Below are 16754 nucleotides of genomic sequence, written 5' to 3'. Positions count from 1 at the left end.
GTGCTCTAAGTGCTTTCGTTCAATATAAAATATTAAAAAACAGTAATTTGGTTAAAAGGTTTTTGGAAATCAAAATGTGTTATCTTTTTTAGTATTAAGTATTGGTTTAACTGCAGTGGAATTGAAGCCCAGCACTGTATTGGACTGTTCTGTATGTCCCTTGCCCAGGACTTTACTGTGCAGCTTTGTTCAATTGTTCAACAATCAAATAACATCAATATAATCATTTTCAACCCACACTGTATAGTGTGTACCACAGAACTAGAGTTCAGGCTATTGTCTATGCCTTGTGATACTTATCAGTATTTAATTGATTGTATCATTGTGGTGAAGCAACTGAACAGGTACTGTTAAAGGTGTGAAATGGAAATAACCCAGTAAAAAAAAAAAGCAGACTTCATGAAGGTAACATATTTTATTAATGCCACTCCCTAGGACTCCAGGTGTTTGACAGTCAGAAAGGCATAATAAAGACATCGGCCAGGGTGCTGGATTCATCCTTTACACACATATGTTATGATAATGAAAGGTATTCAAAGAATGATTATGATAAAACGGCTGCTCCCCCACTGATGAGTGTATGTGCCAGCAGAGCTCTGTGGCCAGACACCCGGCTCCAGGCCTAGAACGAGATAAAACAGCATTAGACAGGATGTTACAAAAGAGAACAAAACCTATAGGAGCCGATCGTTCCAGTTCTTTCATTCAGTTCCATTCACTGTCTCAGGGGCTCTATAGTGCGTCTATATAATTCCTCAGTGCCAGTGTGTAGAAAATATCTTTAGATATATTAAATCACTGTCCAACCCCATTGCATCTCATTCTAGCTTCAGGCTATCCATAGCAGAGAGCCTGCTGGCCTCAGTAATGTGTGTGTGTGTGTGTGTGTGTGTGTGTGTGTGTGTGTGTGTGTGTGTGTGTGTGTGTGTTATCCAGTGTTGAGACAGGTTTGATCTTCACTGAGACGCCAGTGCACTGTGTATAGGCTATTTATTGCTGTTTCAATCATATCCAACATTGTGTCTTTGCATCAAAGCAAGGAAAATAAAAAAACATAACATAACAGGGAAATTTCATTACTGGATATTAGTAGCATATTCAGGAAGTTGTACTTATAGCAGAGGACATTGATAGTCATGTGTGCTGTGTCACCCCCCTTAGAGTGTATCAGTAACATCTTCCAGGCATCAAAGGCAGTTTCCAGCACAACTTGTGTATTGTACTGTATGTGTAAACAAACCGAGCTGCCCTTAGCTAAGCTATACCAGTCAGCCAGCTCTTCAAAAGTTTCCTGCTAGCTGTAGGAAGCAGGTGAAAAAATAGAAGTGCATTGAACTTTGAACCCAAGTGCACACTTGTTGACTGATGTTTCACATGGAGGTCACCCCTTCCCTTGGTGGTCTCCTTCAAGAGGAGTCTGTGTGTGTGTGTGTGTGTGTGTGTGTGTGTGTGTGTGTGTGTGTGTGTGTGTGTGTGTGTGTGTGTGTGTGTGTGTGTGTGTGTGGGTGTGTGTGTGAATCCCCTAGGGAGCTCATCCCAGCTCTCTTTGAAGCCTCTTTGAGCTGTTTTCATACAGTGACGGCCACAGGTTTCCTGTCTCAGCTGACCCCTCGTCTCCTCATGGACACTTCAGAAAAACTTCCCCACCAAACACCTTTCTCACATTAACTACAGAGGCTGGGGGGTGGAGGGGGGAGGAGGGGGAGGGCCGGGAGAGGCAGAGGGGTCCTGATCCCAGCCCAGTGACATCCCACTCAGGAACAGAAAGATGGTTCATTAGTGATAACAAACACGGTAACACAAACCAGCCCGATGGTCTGACCTCATCTTCTGATGCTCCTCACAGATAGTAAACAACGGTGACTGCTGAACTAGGTTCTCTTTTCCCTCTAGGGTTAAGGAATGCAGCTGATTGTACAAGAATACGATGTGTAAAAACTGTAGCGACTCTCCAGCATGGTAGCATGTGGAGCTCCTGAGGGACAGCCAACCCAAACACAGTTTACAAGGACTGGTCGAGATCCACACATGCACAGGGCTTCAGCCAGCTGACACAACACGGGGTCAGAGGTGAGAGAAGAGGACTGGGTTCAGTGAGGATGGGTTCCACATGTCCGAAGAACAAGGCCGCACGGAACATTCAGATAGCCATGTGACCAGAGTTAGCATTCTAGAACACCTGCCTCCGACACTCCAATCTTTAAACAAAGCCAGATGACATCAAAGAGACATCAGAGAAAAATCTATATGAAATTAAAGACAACTGATTTTGTTATTACACACAAATATTTCCATGTGGGGAGCTTACAGAAATGTACTTTATACTTGAATTATGACAATGGTTTAATATACAGTGCCCTGCGTAAGTAATGGGACAGTGAAGCATTTTTTCTTCTTTTGGCTCTACACTCCAAATGTTTGGATTTGAGATCAAACAATTACTATGAGGTTAACGTAGAGATTCTCAGCTTTTTACAGACCTCTGCAGGCTTTTTAGCGAACTGTAACCTGACCATCCTTTCTGAGGATAACTACAGTAGTGGTTTGCACCTTGCAGTGAAGTGTCTGTAGTCTGGCTGATGATGTCTGGCTGCGGATGGTAGTCTCTGTCTGACACATTCACGCCTACCTCCTGGAGAGCATTCCTGATCTGTGGGACAGTTGTTTTGGTTTTTTTATTAATTATGGTGAGCATTCTTCGGTCATATTCCATCAGTGGAAGTCTTCCTTGGCCTACTAGCCCGTTTGCGATTTCTGAGATCACCAGTGCGTTTGGTTCTTTTTGATGATGATGTTCCAAACTGTTCATTTTGGCAAGCCGAAGGTTTTGGCTGTTTCTGAGTTTGTTGTTTTCAGCATAATAATGGCTTCCTTGACCTTCACTGACACCTCTCTAGTCCTCATGTTGACAGACACCAATAGCCAACTTCAAAAGCAAATCCAAAGCCTAGAATCAACAGACGACATTGAAAGCTGTCTTATGCCTGCATGATGTGACGGAACACATCTGACTTACCAGCAACACCTGTCAAGCCAATTGTCCCATTACCTTTAGGTACCGTAAAACAGAGGGTTTATGCATAAAAAGTGTTGTAATTTCTGAATGGTGAAACCAATATATACACAAATCCAAAGAACAAATGCTTCACTGTCCCATTACTTACACAGGGCACTGTATGTAGTCATTTTTGTGCAAAATTAGGGCTGGATTATCAAGTAAGATGCCAAGAACAAATTCACAGATCATGGTCTTTATTTTTAAATAATGGAAATATCACAAAGCTGGAATGAATCAATGAATGTATGAATGAATGAGTGAGTGAGTGTGTGTTTTCAGCATGCAGTGTTTGAGTCCCTCAGGGTGTGGTCCGTTGGAGCTGGTCCAGTTTGCGTCGCAGCATGTTGTAGTTGTCCCTGGTCCCGGGGGCCTCGGGGTCCAGCTTCAGAGACAGCTCGTAGTGTCTCTGGGCCAACTCCAGTTTCCCCCAACGATGGTACAACACAGCTGAGAGCAATGGAGAGAAACACTTACTTCAGACTTAAGACAATGTACAAATCTCATACAAATATCAAATTCCCTTTATTTAGCGCTTTCTACAAATACCTTTGTCACAAAGTGACTACCCTGTCTGCATCAATCCCAAAAGATGGTTTTATCAACATGTAAATGTTAAATGTATTGACATCGGTCTTTAAATTGTTAGGACATAAAATGTCTCAACATAAAACATCACTTGAGGCACACTGGTCTTACCTAGATTGCCATGGCAACTGGCAGCATTTGGGTTGATCCTCAGAGCTTGGAGAAAGAAGCCCTCTGACTCCTGTGTGAAAAACACACAAGATATGGTTCAGAACAAACCTGTAGCAGAATACCCCTTTGCCTACTCAGGGTGGCATTAACAGTAAATGTCAATAGTTGTGTGTACTACCAGTACTAAATATACTGTAGAAGTTACGCATGTAAACATTTTATACGACTTGTGTAGTAAATCTCCTCCCAAACACACAACAGAGAGCAATATAATACATCATATATCAATTAACCAAAGTTCAAATTAAAGCTGTGCTGACTGACTTTATACTTCTGTAGTTTGCCCAGGACGTTGGCCAATGAGAACATGATTGTGTGGTCGTTTGGGAGGAGCTTCAGAGCCTCTCGGCCTATAATCTCTGCTTGGGCCAGGTTGCCTAGACGACATGAGAGAGAGGACAAACGGACAGAAAGAGAGACAGGCAAAATGAAATAAATATTATATAAATTACAAAATTTACTCCAGTAAAGCATTGTTCCAAAATCAACATTATAAGTGTGTAAGAAGGACCTACCACATGGGTAGATGCTTAGAGCTCATAAGACAGTCAGCAACTTCACACGGACACTAATAGCATACAAATGGATGGATAAAATGTCAATAAAAGTCAGTCTACATAGAGTCTGGTGTGTCTCCTTGATTTGTCAGTGGTATCTAGAGCAGAGTTTTTCCTCTTCACACATGGAAGAGCGGTTTAGTCTCCTAATTAGGGTTGAACACAAGGCCCACTGGGTTATTGATCTCTGTCAGAGACCTGTCTTACGAAAGAGAGAGAGAGAGAGAGAGAGATGCCCTGTGCCCTTAAACCAGTGTGTGTGTGTGTGTGTGTGTGTGTGTGTGTGTGCAGGTTCAGCTTTGTCTCTGTACAAGGTGAAAAAGGAGAGTAAGGGAATACATTTCTTTGGAGTTTTTTTTTGGGGGGGGTGGGGGAGGGGGGAGGGGGTGGGCTGTACTACTGTCAGATTTGGGGAACAAATGAGTTGGGGGGGGGTAGGTGCAACTCTGAGGGGGCACTGTCCTGACTGTGTCCGTCTGTGTTTGATCAGCATAAAGACCCCTGATTGGACAGTTCCAGAGCCCTCCTGGGAGACTCCGCCCCCTCGGGAGAGGGTTCTGACAAAACGGCTCCAGCGTCTGGAAATCAGTGCATTCTCCACACGGCAGGGAAGAGTGCCTTTAAAACTACACACACAAAGCTTTAATACATAAATTTCAAGCATTGCTGATTCCTGCTCTTCCGGTCTAATCATGTTGGGCGCTTAGATCAAATTTCCCCCTTTCCAAAATATGGTGCTTTGTTTCTCCACTGTTAATGTTTGGAACAATCTGTCGCCAGAAGACAGTTTGAACAAATGTGAATACCAATGAGTGAACACAAATATTCATCTTCTTGTCTAACTATACAGAGCACATCATCTATACAAATCAATACTTGACTCATCTGTCAAAAAAATGTTGATTTAAAATATGTTTTCAGCCAAAAGATTGTTCCCTTCATTGATGGTATTCTACCATATTACATCAGTGAAGCCCTACTGAAACATAAAGGAATAGACAGACAGTAACTACTGGGGTAGTGTGTGGTCAGAGAGAGAGAGAGAGAGATGAAAAGGATATTGTCATCTTCACATATATGTTTTGAATTCAAGAGAGAGAGAGAGAGAGAGAGACAGAGACAGAAAGGGGGGGGGGGGGGGGAGAGAGAGAGTGTGTAGTTACCGGTGTTGTCCAGCAGGATGACCATGTTGTTCCAGGCCAGGCTGTGGTCAGGCTTCAGCACGGTGGCATTCCTCCATGCATTCAGGGCATCCAGGTGTCTGTTCAGATCTGCATACTACACAGGACGGGAGTGATGTTGAGTTGTTGATCAATTAAAAATCCTCTATTATAGATATCAGTCTGAATAGTGATAGAAGTCATACATACTGACGACCCTACACACCCACATCATATTTTAGTTATCAACATTGTTTAATAATGCCATCAGGGATGTAAAAGGAACTTCACAAGACAGTGTCAACTGCACAAGCCTATACATACATATAATACATATATATATATATATATACACACACACCAAGCGGCCCAGGTTGTAGTAACAGTCTGGGTACTTCTTCCTGAATCGGATGGCGTTCCAGTAACTCTGCTCCGCGTCCTCAAACTTCTGAAGGCTGTTCTGCACTATTCCCAGATTCATCCATGCAGCAGCAAAGTCAGACCTGGAAGGAACAACAACAACAACAACAACAACAACACAGGTATCAGTGAGGTTTCTCAAGAGAGCATCGGTGCCTGCAGACCTCAAGCCTCAGACCTGACTGGCTCTTGATGCAGAGTGTGTCTATAGTAAAACACTGTAAAAGGCACCTACTGGATGGTAACGGCTTTAGAGAGCAGTTGCTCCGCCTCCACCAGCTCATTCCTCTCCTTCAGGATGTTGCCCAGGTTGTTCATGGCATGGACGTATGTGGGATGCAACCTGAGAGACGGACGGTATGGAATGGAATAATCTACCACACGCTACAGTACCTGAACAAAAGGTTTTTGTTCGGAAGTCTACTTTTTTTTGTTTTTTTTTCATAATTCATTGACATTTTGTAATGATTGAATATTGTTACACAGTAAAAGTTTTGCTGGTGTGGATGTTAGGGTTAAGAGTTATTGCCAGACAGTGTGAACGTGGCATTAGTACCTGACTGCCTCTCTGTAGTATTTGATGGCAGCGCTGCTATTCCCTCTGTCTGCCAGGTTCTTCCCCACATTGTAATGGACCTGGAGAAAGAAGCAGCATCAACAACAGCAGCAGCAGCAGCAAAGTCAGAACAGAGGAAAACATGAGAGCCTTGATCATTGTATCCTTTTTCTTTTAATCAGGATATCACTGGCAGTGCCAGAAGAGGCTACACAAGAAGAGCACAATGTCATCAGATCATGGCACTACATGGATGGATGGATAGATGGATAGATGGATAGATAGATAGATAGATAGATAGATAGATAGAGACAGAAAGTCTTTTGCTCACCTCTGTGTTTAGTGGACTGAGAGACAGATAGAAACAGATATAGACAGACGGAATGACAAATGGAACAGAGGCTGATGGACACACAGTATGTCATTTCACCTTATGAGACAGACAGACAGACAGACAAAAAAAACATGCTTACCTTTGCATTGAGTGGACATACGGACAAGGCGCTGGTGAAGAGGCTTTGCTCTGACCTCCACTGGTGACTGCGTAGAGCACAGCGAGCCACGTACACACACAACAGAGCCAGGAGGGACACGCCGAGCAGCCTCTACAGAGAGACAAGACAAGCGCACGCACGCACACAGACACAGACAGACAAAATGGTGAGAATCGAACACGTCAAGGAGGAGAGAACGGTAATCAAAATTAAGTCCACGGTGTGTTGTTGTGTAGGGCACCTTGTGCTTGCTCCAGCAGCAGCAGCAGCGTCCGAGGGCGTAAGCCAGGATCAGACAGTAGCCAGCCGAGGACAGGTAGAGGACCCTCTCAGCGATGACGAAGCCCACCCTGAAGAACACGTTACAGGCAGGCAGGAAGGGGACCACCAGCAGCACCAGCCCTAAGGTCAACGTCCTGACAGGGGGGGTTATGGAGGTGTAAACTGTCAAAACTTAAGATTATACTGGTTGCAGGGTACATAGAAGACAAGATAATACCCACCCACTGTTTCATATGCTCCAAGGGATGTTATGTGCTAGCTTAATGCCGTTATTTGACTTTATACAACTTTGTTTTTCTTTCGCCCAACGCATACGGTCTCCAGTTCTAAATCAACGGAGAGTTCTCTTTAAGCCATGAACTCGTGATGTCCTAGTCACACTGCAGTAGATATGATATCCACTTTTCATAATCAAGTATTAGTCGAAAGAAGCCCAACACGTATTAGATCACATCTATGGTGAGTGTGTGTGAGACGCATGTGCTCTCTTACCTCCTCCTCTGGCTGTCCTGTGAGCATAAGGCTTGGCTTATCAAGCCGATCAAGAAGCACCAGAGCAGCAGCAGCCACACCATCCTCCAATCAGTGGCTGACTTAATGAGGGGCACACAGCCCATGGACCAATCAAAACACAGCCACCAGGGACACAGCAGCAGCCAGGCATTCAGAGAGTAGTAGTAATTATAGTTCACTATCTGCCAATCAAACGGGAATGAGAAGGGAGCAGAATGAAAGACAAGAGGGAGGAGAAGAAGAGGAAGGGATAAGGGAAATCAAAAATTTGAAATCAAAACAAATCAAGTCTTTCAGCATTGAGGATGAAAGAAATATGGATTGGATTATTCTTGGTTCACTCGACTAGTAAAATGAGGCAATGTTAGTTAGATGTTAATAAATACCATCAAGTGTATGCGGTATATGAAAATCAATGCAAAACCAAAAGATACCTGGTGGCGATTTATTTATTTAGTAGTCTGATATTCAACTTTTAAACCAGTATAGCCCCAAAAAAACTAAAAAAGCTTTTTTAGAAGAAAGTCTATTTATATCCTTCAACCCACAATAAGGTGATATCATGACATTGTGACAAATATCATTGCATCACTATATTGTGAACTTCATACAGTAGAACATTCAACAAGTCTCTGATGTACTTACTCGAAGAAATACATTTTCTGCAAAGGATGCTGGGTTGTCTACTTCAGTGAATGCCGGGGGCCCAGTTCCCATGATCCTCCAGCGTGCATAGAGCATTGACGCTCCTCCCAGAGCCAGAAGAGCCAATCGGGTCAGCAGACCTGTACGCAGTAACTCACTCACCTGACACAGAACAGAACCCACGGTCATTGGATTCAAACCACTGCTCTGTAAGCAGGCTAGCTGCTAACATACAGTAGGAAAAGGCAGTGTATGGTGACCATGGTGTGTGTGTGTGTGTGTGTGTGTGTGTGTGTGTGTGTGTGTGTGGTGGAATCTGAGTGGGGCCGGAGCAGGTGACTCACGTCTGCTGGTTTCCTTCGGAAGAAGAGCCTCTGGCTGAGCTCGTAGACATTTACGTTACAGATCAGGAGGACATCAAAGGCAGCATTCACTCCCTGAGAAAACAGAGAGCCCACGGGGGAAAATTAACTTACTGTACCCTTACAGCACAATGTGGGCCAGCAACAATGATCTCAATATGCTATGAACATCTGTACATCACAAACTGCAGAATGGAAACATAACTGGGAGACATTCGTCATTTTTTGGAGACAGATGTCACCGTTACGATGGTGAGCAACACATTCAATAAAAATGGCTTTTATAACATAGGCTAAATCATAAACACAATACATGTTACAATGAATGTAAATAAAATGTTTAAAAAAAAAAAAAAAAAAGGGAGTTGGATACATCCATTGATGTCAGAGTGTTTGGATGGCCTCACCAGGACTGTGATGCCTTGTTCTTTACAGAGCATGGCTGCAGCGCAAAGCGAGAGGCTAACAGCAATCCACTGGACAGAAAACTTCTCATCTCTGTCACTGCCTGTAGAGGACATGAACACATAGGTCATGAATTTTTCATGACCGAACGTTCCCTAAAAAAAAAAAACAGCGATGCCTCAGAGAGGGGCACTGATGGCACGGCATAAACAATGTTCTAGAAGGAGAAGGGGAGATAGGGAATATGCCTTTCTTTCTTTCTGGAGGCGATGTATGGATATGTAAGTACTCATGTACTGTATGTGTGCATGTCTATGTATCAGGGGAGGCTGGTGAAGGTAGAATGCATGGAATGGAATGAGGAATGGTATCAAACCTTGAACATTCCAGATTCCTCATTCCATGCATTACAATGAGCCCGTCCTCCCGATTTCTTACATTCTTCCATTTTTACATTCGTCACTGCATGCATCAAACACCCACCTGCGCTGAAGGCTTTGCAGTAGGTGAGAAAGGAGAGCTGGAAGAAAAGGGCACACAACAGGTCTGCCCTACCCACTATCCCCGCCACCTGAGACAGAGAGAGAAGGGACAGGACTTCAATGTTGGTATGAAAGACGCGCTCAGGTCCAAAATCACACTTTAGTCCCAAACCCTGGACACTCCTCATAGATCTTGAGGGGATTGGCTAGGGTAACAGAGCTAAGTTAACAGTTGGAGAAAATATTGTGCAGAATATTACAAAGACTTACACACTCTGAACGGAGTAAAACACCATCTCTCTCTCACACACACACACTCCCTCTCCTATCTATGTATCACATCTGGTGCTGCAATGTACCAGCCATTACTGCCCGTGGCCAATTAAAGACTTACACACTCTGAACGGACTGTAGTTCTCAGCAACTTGTGCTTGTTACAGGCCTAGTAAAACACCATCTCTCTCTCACTCACTTTCACTCACACACACACACAGATAGGAGAGGGAGTGTGTGTGTGTGTGTGTGTATCACATCTGGTGCTGCAATGTACCAGCCATTACTGCCCGTGGCCAATTAACAGCTAGCACAGGAGGATCATCATTACCAGCCTAGCCTGTGAGTGAGAACTGTGTACTGTGTGTACTGTGTGTACTGTGTGTACTGTGTACAACTGGGATCCTGGGGCTGGCTCCTTTGATACATACAGCAGGTCTAAGTCAGTGGTCTGCCGGCCTCCCACCCCCCCAGGTCTCCCCCAGCCCTCTCCCTGTCTGATTAAAGAGAACAAGAGAGGGGGGGCCATGGACACGACCAGGTCAATAAGCATCCTGATTCCGCTAATAGTCTGGCCTAGCTACAACACACACCGTGACCACGCACATGCAGCTGAGATTGGGCTTTGTTCCTAGCACGACTCTAATGCATGTTTAATAAAACAACAGCCTGTGGAACAGGAGGTCGTAACGGGGGGTTGCATTGTTGTGGCTTTAGAACAAATAGATTGTTTACCAGGGAGAGGTAACCATATCATTAGACTCATTAAAACAAAACAAGTCACTCGGTTCACAGATAATGGGACGAACAGCCCATAAAGCGGCAGAACGGAAATAAACAAAAAGGCCAAATCATTCCAATGTGATGGAGGCAGCAATCAATCGATCAAACACTGAACGTGGTGTGACCGCGTGGCCCCCAGCGTTGGGGATCCATCCGTTCTGAGGAGAGGACGCTGGTGCATCGTCATGGTTCCCTCTCCACTCACGCTCTCTGTGTGGACTGGGTGTGCCGCAAAGAGGAGAGCAGCCAGGAGAGAGGCCTTCGGCGCAGCGTTCAGTCTCCTCCCTTGGTCGTCGCAGGCCAAGCCACCAATCAATATCGCAAACATATCAATCATCAGTGCTGATATGACACTGTGGAGGGCAATGTTCACCACATGGAAGCCAACTGGATGCAGTCCCCCAGCCAAGAGGTAGTTCAGCCTGGAACAATGGTACAGGGGTATCAGTGCACATACTTTGCTACAATCACAATGGCAGATCTGATAAAGAGTTTATGTGTTGTAATAAAGCATGGTGTAAAGATAGGACTTGAGAAAGAGAAACTTGCCTATAGGACAAAGATCAATATGTGAACTTGATGACTGTATGTGTGTGTGTGTGTGTGTGTGTGGTGGGCCTACCTAAATGTGAGGACAGTGAGAGGTCTGTAGGATTTGTGGCTGGAGTTGCTGCTCAGGTTACTTCCCCAGAAGTCATTTGTCCAGATGTTGTTCAGTGGCGTTGCTGGGTTTAAGTCCTGCAGGAGAAACAAACTTGAATATTGAAACAACTGACACAAACCTACCGAGAATACTGAAGGCTATATCATGTTGGTAACAATTTGGCGTGTGTGTGTATGTAATAGACAACATTACCTTGTTATTGACAATAGCTTCGGAATCATCAAACACAAACTCCCCATCATAGCTGTTGATGAAACACAGAAGTGCTACGAAAGCAACGGTGATCTTTGAGTGGAATGGGGCAAGCTTTGGTAGGGGTATTGTGCGGTCCCAATGAACTTCAGACAGTGCCATTGTGCATTGGTTCTTTGGTCGTCCTGCATCGCCATCTATTCCCTGGAGGACATGCGGACGAAACGTATCAAATGACAAGACTTTAGTGGCGCTGACGCAACAAGATCCTTGCTACCATCATTACCTTGGTTGGAATTGAACCTGTCTCACCAATGATTGACTTCTAATCTAGCTAGTAGCAACATGCAGTATGTGAACATGAAATCAGTTAGTTAGCAAGCTACTGTAGCTATGTACAACGCAATGAAAAAAAACAATCACATTTGACACAAGAGTCTGTTGATAGATAGATGATTACTTGCAGGGACAAATCGCATGCAAGCATACCTCCTCATTTTGGAAGACGAAGTTAGAAAGGGAGAGCTGTCAAGCACGTGTTCCCATTGCACTGCTGCCTCGCTAGCTTGCTAACAAATGTTCTTCCCTAATAAAATTTCGTATCTGCAGAACATTAACAGCTAACATAGCTGTTTCATAACAGTCCCTAAACGCGTTATCGCTTACTTAGTCTACAATAACATTAGCTACGACGACTGCATTGGTGTGGCAGTCGGATGCATTGCCAGTGAGTTGACAAGTAAACATTGCTCGCTAACTAGCCAACTAGCTGCTGCTGCTGCTGCTGAGGTTAGTTGAACATGTCCGAATTTGTCGATGAAATATACGTTGAAAATGGCATTGCAAGACGACCGAATTGCAAGCTAACTGTAGTCAATGCACTCTATAAATAAATTTGACAACTGTCTGTACGGCCGATGGGCGTACACGAACAGTTCGCGACTGGTAAACTTCCTCGTTTGCTCAAGCGTGCTGTAAAGTGGGAGTCACGTGACATCACATTGTTTCATTATATCAACACAGGGCAAACGTGGATGTGGATGTTTCTTGATACTGTAGCCCTATGATGATGTACAACAATAAAAAAAATAATATAAAAAAAAAGCATTTATTTATTTGCAATAGACCTGTTTTTTTTGGGGGGAAGAGGTACCTGCCATCTCCTTTGCAGATGTACATGATGGAGGAAATGTTTGTTGTTAGTTTCACAACATTGCCATTGCAAATTGTATGTAATAATGCATACTGCAGTACTACATGTACTGTACTTTGCTTGCACTGTTGGCAAAAATGTGAATGTGATTCATCTTGCTGATGGCATGCTCTATTTGTAAACATGAGGGACTTCTCTCTCTCTCTCTCTCTCTCTCTCTCTCTCTCTCTCTCTCTCTCTCTCTCACACACACACACACACACACACACACACACATACTCTCTCTCTCTCTCTCTCTCTCTCTGTGTAATTGTGTTTTGGCTATAACCTACTGTACTGTGTGTGTTTTCACAATAAACTATATTTCAGTAAGGAAAAGTTGACAAGAGATGCACTGGCTAGTGATATGTAAATTGTTGGTGGGCAGCCCTCTGACATATGCTATAATCCTGCTATTGATTGTCCAACTATTTTTCCTCTTTTGGAACTGCTGACACACCACAAACCAGCCAGCACTCTGACCATCACTATGCAACACAAATACCATTCAGCCCTGCCCACTGTCCACACACACGCACACACACACACACACACACACACACACACACACACACACACACACACACACACACACACACACACACACACACACACACACACTACATTCAACCCATGGGCAGGAAATTCCATCAGAGGTGACATCACGGAGATTAGATGGTTGCCGCTCTCAAATTCTCATCCAAACAAACCACATCACTGTCTGTCTGAGCCCACCACCTCCACGACCATGAGTGTCGACCCCACCACTGTTCATATCTCTTCAACCTGTAAACCATATGAGTGGAAGTTTGAATTGATATTCATCTGAGTGTCATGCTTCCCTGAGGACCCCTGAAACTAGAGGGATGACGGCACAGGACTACTAGAACATTTGGCGGTGTGGCTCGGTTTCCATAGCGACTGACACTGTGAGCCGTGAGACAGCGGGTGAATCAGACACAGGAAGTGGCAGAAAGTGAGGAGATTTTGGTCAACAGGAGGAGGAGAAGAAGAAGAACAACAAGAGGAGGACTCAGTTTGGGCTGTGGTGTTTGCCCACAGGAGAGGTAAGAGCTTTATTTTAACAGCTTATACATGATGGTGAAGTACTATATGTGTGTGTGTGTGCTTGACTAACAGTGTCATGCATTATGAATGATGTTATGTATAAGATGCCATATAGAACGAGAATCTTGATGTGTCATTTGGGTCAATGCCTCATATATGCAGTACAGTATATGCTCAACAAAGGTGAATTCCTCTGTCAGTGCTATAAAGCTTCTGTCCCACACTCAAAGATTGTCTGTCCCACACTCAAAGATATGTCTAGTATCACTCCTGAACAGAATCTGCTTCTGTTCAGGAGATCCAGATGACCCTTCTAGGGTCTTAGTTTATAACTCACTGAGGTGTTTCTGTTCATTCACATTCAAAACCTACTTCGGACATCATTGTTTCTGTTTTCCCTAATTATGACAACTTTTGAAGTGTTGCCTGTAATACATGTACTTCTTTGCTGTATAACAGAGCTAAATGGAAGTCCCATACTACTCTAGCTTGTCTTATCATATTTCCAATGATACAAAGGAAGTGAGATTCATTTACATTTGTATGCTATCACCGTTACAATCTGGTCTATCCAATGTTTCATAGCTTCCTTTTCTTGAAATGTCACTTAATTACTGTATATCCCCACAGTAAAATATCCAACTAAAATGCTATTTAAACTAAACATGTACAGTATACACATGTAGTATCATTTTTTTTAGTTTTCTACCCCCCAAAAAATCTTTCCTATGCCATTAGGTAAGGTTACAATATGTGTGAAATGTCATGATACAGTATCACTTCAACTTCACCCCCAGACATTGGCGCAGGACTCTCTGAATACATAATATATTCACTTCTTTTATTCTGTTCCCTTTGATACACATAATGAAAATGTCCTGTGCTCTGGCACAAAGGAGTCTATCCAAAGGTAATTTTTCTAATTATACCAATGAGAGTGTGTACGGTCTATATGAGAGCACTCTTACCATGAATATGTCCTTTTGATTTCAATGGAACAAAAGTGGCAAGATCAAGACTCTGAAAGGCACAGAGCTCTGACTCAATGTGCATTTACATCATAAGAAACTGGAATGGAAAAAAAGTTATACTGTATCTGGTGATAATGAGACCCATAGGTATCTCTGATATGAGACATATACATCTGTGCACTTCCTGTCCGCAGCATGGAGAGACCATTATGGCACAGTGGACAGACAGCAAAGTAATACCATGGTAATAATAATGAATGCAGATAGGCTCTCTCATTAGGCAGTGATTGTAGCTGTGTCCAATACCCCTATGGCCAAAGACAATAATTAAATTTCATTATCTCTGACTGCGGGGGCTTTTTGAACGAATTAACAAGCTGTTGGAGGGACAGGTTACTATGATGGTGTGAATGTCAGGAGCTGCAGAGAAAGAGATAGAGAAGAGAGAGAGAGAGAGAGAGAGAGAGAGAGAGAGAGAGAGAGGGAGGTAGAGAGAGGGACAGAGGGAGAGAGATAGAGAAAGAGAGGGAGAGAGAGAGAAAGAGAAAGAGAGAGAGGCTTACAAAGGGGAGGAGGGGGGGGGGTTGAGCGAGAGATGAGAGAGTCTTTCAGACTCAAACTCCATCTCATTATTATCTAATGAATCAGAAAACTGATGAGCAGGCTCTTCCTCCACTGCCAGGGGACATAAGGCCTGTGCATATATGTGCCATCCTCTATCACGTATGGGCATGATTCTCTGAACATGATGGGTGGGTGTGTGTGTGTGCGCGTGTGTGTGTGTGTGTGTGTGTGTGTGTGTGTGTGTGTGTGTGTGTGTGTGTGTGTGTGTGTGTGTTTGTGTGTGTAAGAGAGAGAGGGAAAGAAAGAAAGAGAGAGAGAGGAAGGTAGAGAAAGAGAGAAACAGAAAGTTAGAATGTGATGGGGGAGAGAGGGAGGTAGAGGGAGAGAGGCCCATGGCAGTCTTTGGGATTTTGTGCTCCATTTCACCTGTCATTGCTTGGGGAAGACTAGGAATTTCCCTAATGGCCAGAACGAGGGGCCCAGGGCTACAGAATTGGGTAGGGGGGGCAGTGTGACCTCTCACATTCTCACCCCTAAACTGGGTCTTAAGGTTGGCTAGAGAGAGAGACACTCATTCAGCAAGAAAGCACACCTCATTAGGGCTATGCTGCAAAACATCATGGCCAGCATGCAAGTCAAACAGAACTAAAACTTACTATCATCATAGTCAATGGTACCAGCTCAGCATATAGTCATATTGTAGCTCTGTAATGTCATATTAAAGGATGATTCATCTGGTTAAATGTGTCATATTCGGCCATTAGAGATTGAACAGTTGTTGGGAGACATATTTGTGACGTACAGTACAGTATTGAAGAGAAGTACAGATAAGCCAATGTTCCTCTTGGGAATGATCTCCCCTCCTCCGTTTTGATTGCAAATGTACAGTACCAGTCAAAAGTTTGGACACACCTTCTCATTCAATGGTTTTTCTTTATTTTTTATTATTTTCTACATTGTAGATTAATATTGAAGACATCAAAACTATGAAGGAACACATATGGAATTATGTAGTAAACAAAAAAGTGTTAAACAAACCAGAATATGTTTTATATTTTAGATTCTTTAAAGTAGCCACCTTTTGCTTTGATGACAGCTTTGCACACTCTTGGCAAGGTGTGTCCAAACTTTTGACTGGTACGGTATGTACCCTCAACAAATAACAAAATATGTTTATGCTTGTGACTTTGTTTGTTTATTACCAGGCCCCTAATATCAGAAGGATAGACTACACCAATAATGATTAAAGTGTTACTGATATCACCATCTATAAAGTGTTAAAGTATACATGATGACACACATGTATCTGTGAACTATTATTGCTAATAACACATTGGTCTGGACCAAGGCTCATAGT

The 16754-nt window shown here is 43.5% G+C and overlaps 1 protein-coding gene across 1 annotated transcript; it reads right to left on the bottom strand.

Moving 5' to 3' along the window:
- Positions 1–3250: 3250 nt before the first annotated feature.
- tmtc4 (transmembrane O-mannosyltransferase targeting cadherins 4) lies at positions 3251–12564 on the bottom strand. The gene is made up of 18 exons (XM_083682197.1): positions 12092–12564; positions 11603–11806; positions 11369–11484; positions 10952–11168; positions 9692–9779; positions 9211–9311; positions 8786–8878; positions 8442–8603; positions 7776–7978; positions 7243–7417; positions 6981–7112; positions 6508–6587; positions 6187–6294; positions 5893–6034; positions 5535–5649; positions 4079–4191; positions 3755–3824; positions 3251–3505 (listed from the first exon to the last, which is right to left on the bottom strand). Exons 2-18 carry the CDS (start codon positions 11762–11764, stop codon positions 3357–3359), a joined length of 2226 nt encoding a protein of 741 aa, XP_083538323.1. The 5' UTR covers positions 11765–11806; positions 12092–12564; the 3' UTR covers positions 3251–3356.
- Positions 12565–16754: the final 4190 nt, after the last annotated feature.

Source organism: Argentina silus (genome assembly GCF_951799395.1).
Source record: "Argentina silus genome assembly, chromosome: 12".
Taxonomy (NCBI): Eukaryota; Metazoa; Chordata; class Actinopteri; order Argentiniformes; family Argentinidae; genus Argentina; species Argentina silus.
Note: the sequence above shows the minus strand (reverse complement) of the source record. Positions and strands in the feature narration are given on the sequence as shown.

Coding starts and splice junctions, on each gene's coding strand:
- tmtc4 (XM_083682197.1), bottom strand. CDS start 11,764: ATGGCACTGTCTGAAGTTCATTGGGACCGCACAATACCCCTACCAAAG. Junction 9,312..9,691: donor CTGCAAAGCCTTCAGCGCAG/GTGGGTGTTTGA, acceptor TGTCCTCTACAG/GCAGTGACAGAGATGAGAAG. Junction 3,506..3,754: donor CAGTTGCCATGGCAATCTAG/GTAAGACCAGTG, acceptor CATTGCTCTCAG/CTGTGTTGTACCATCGTTGG.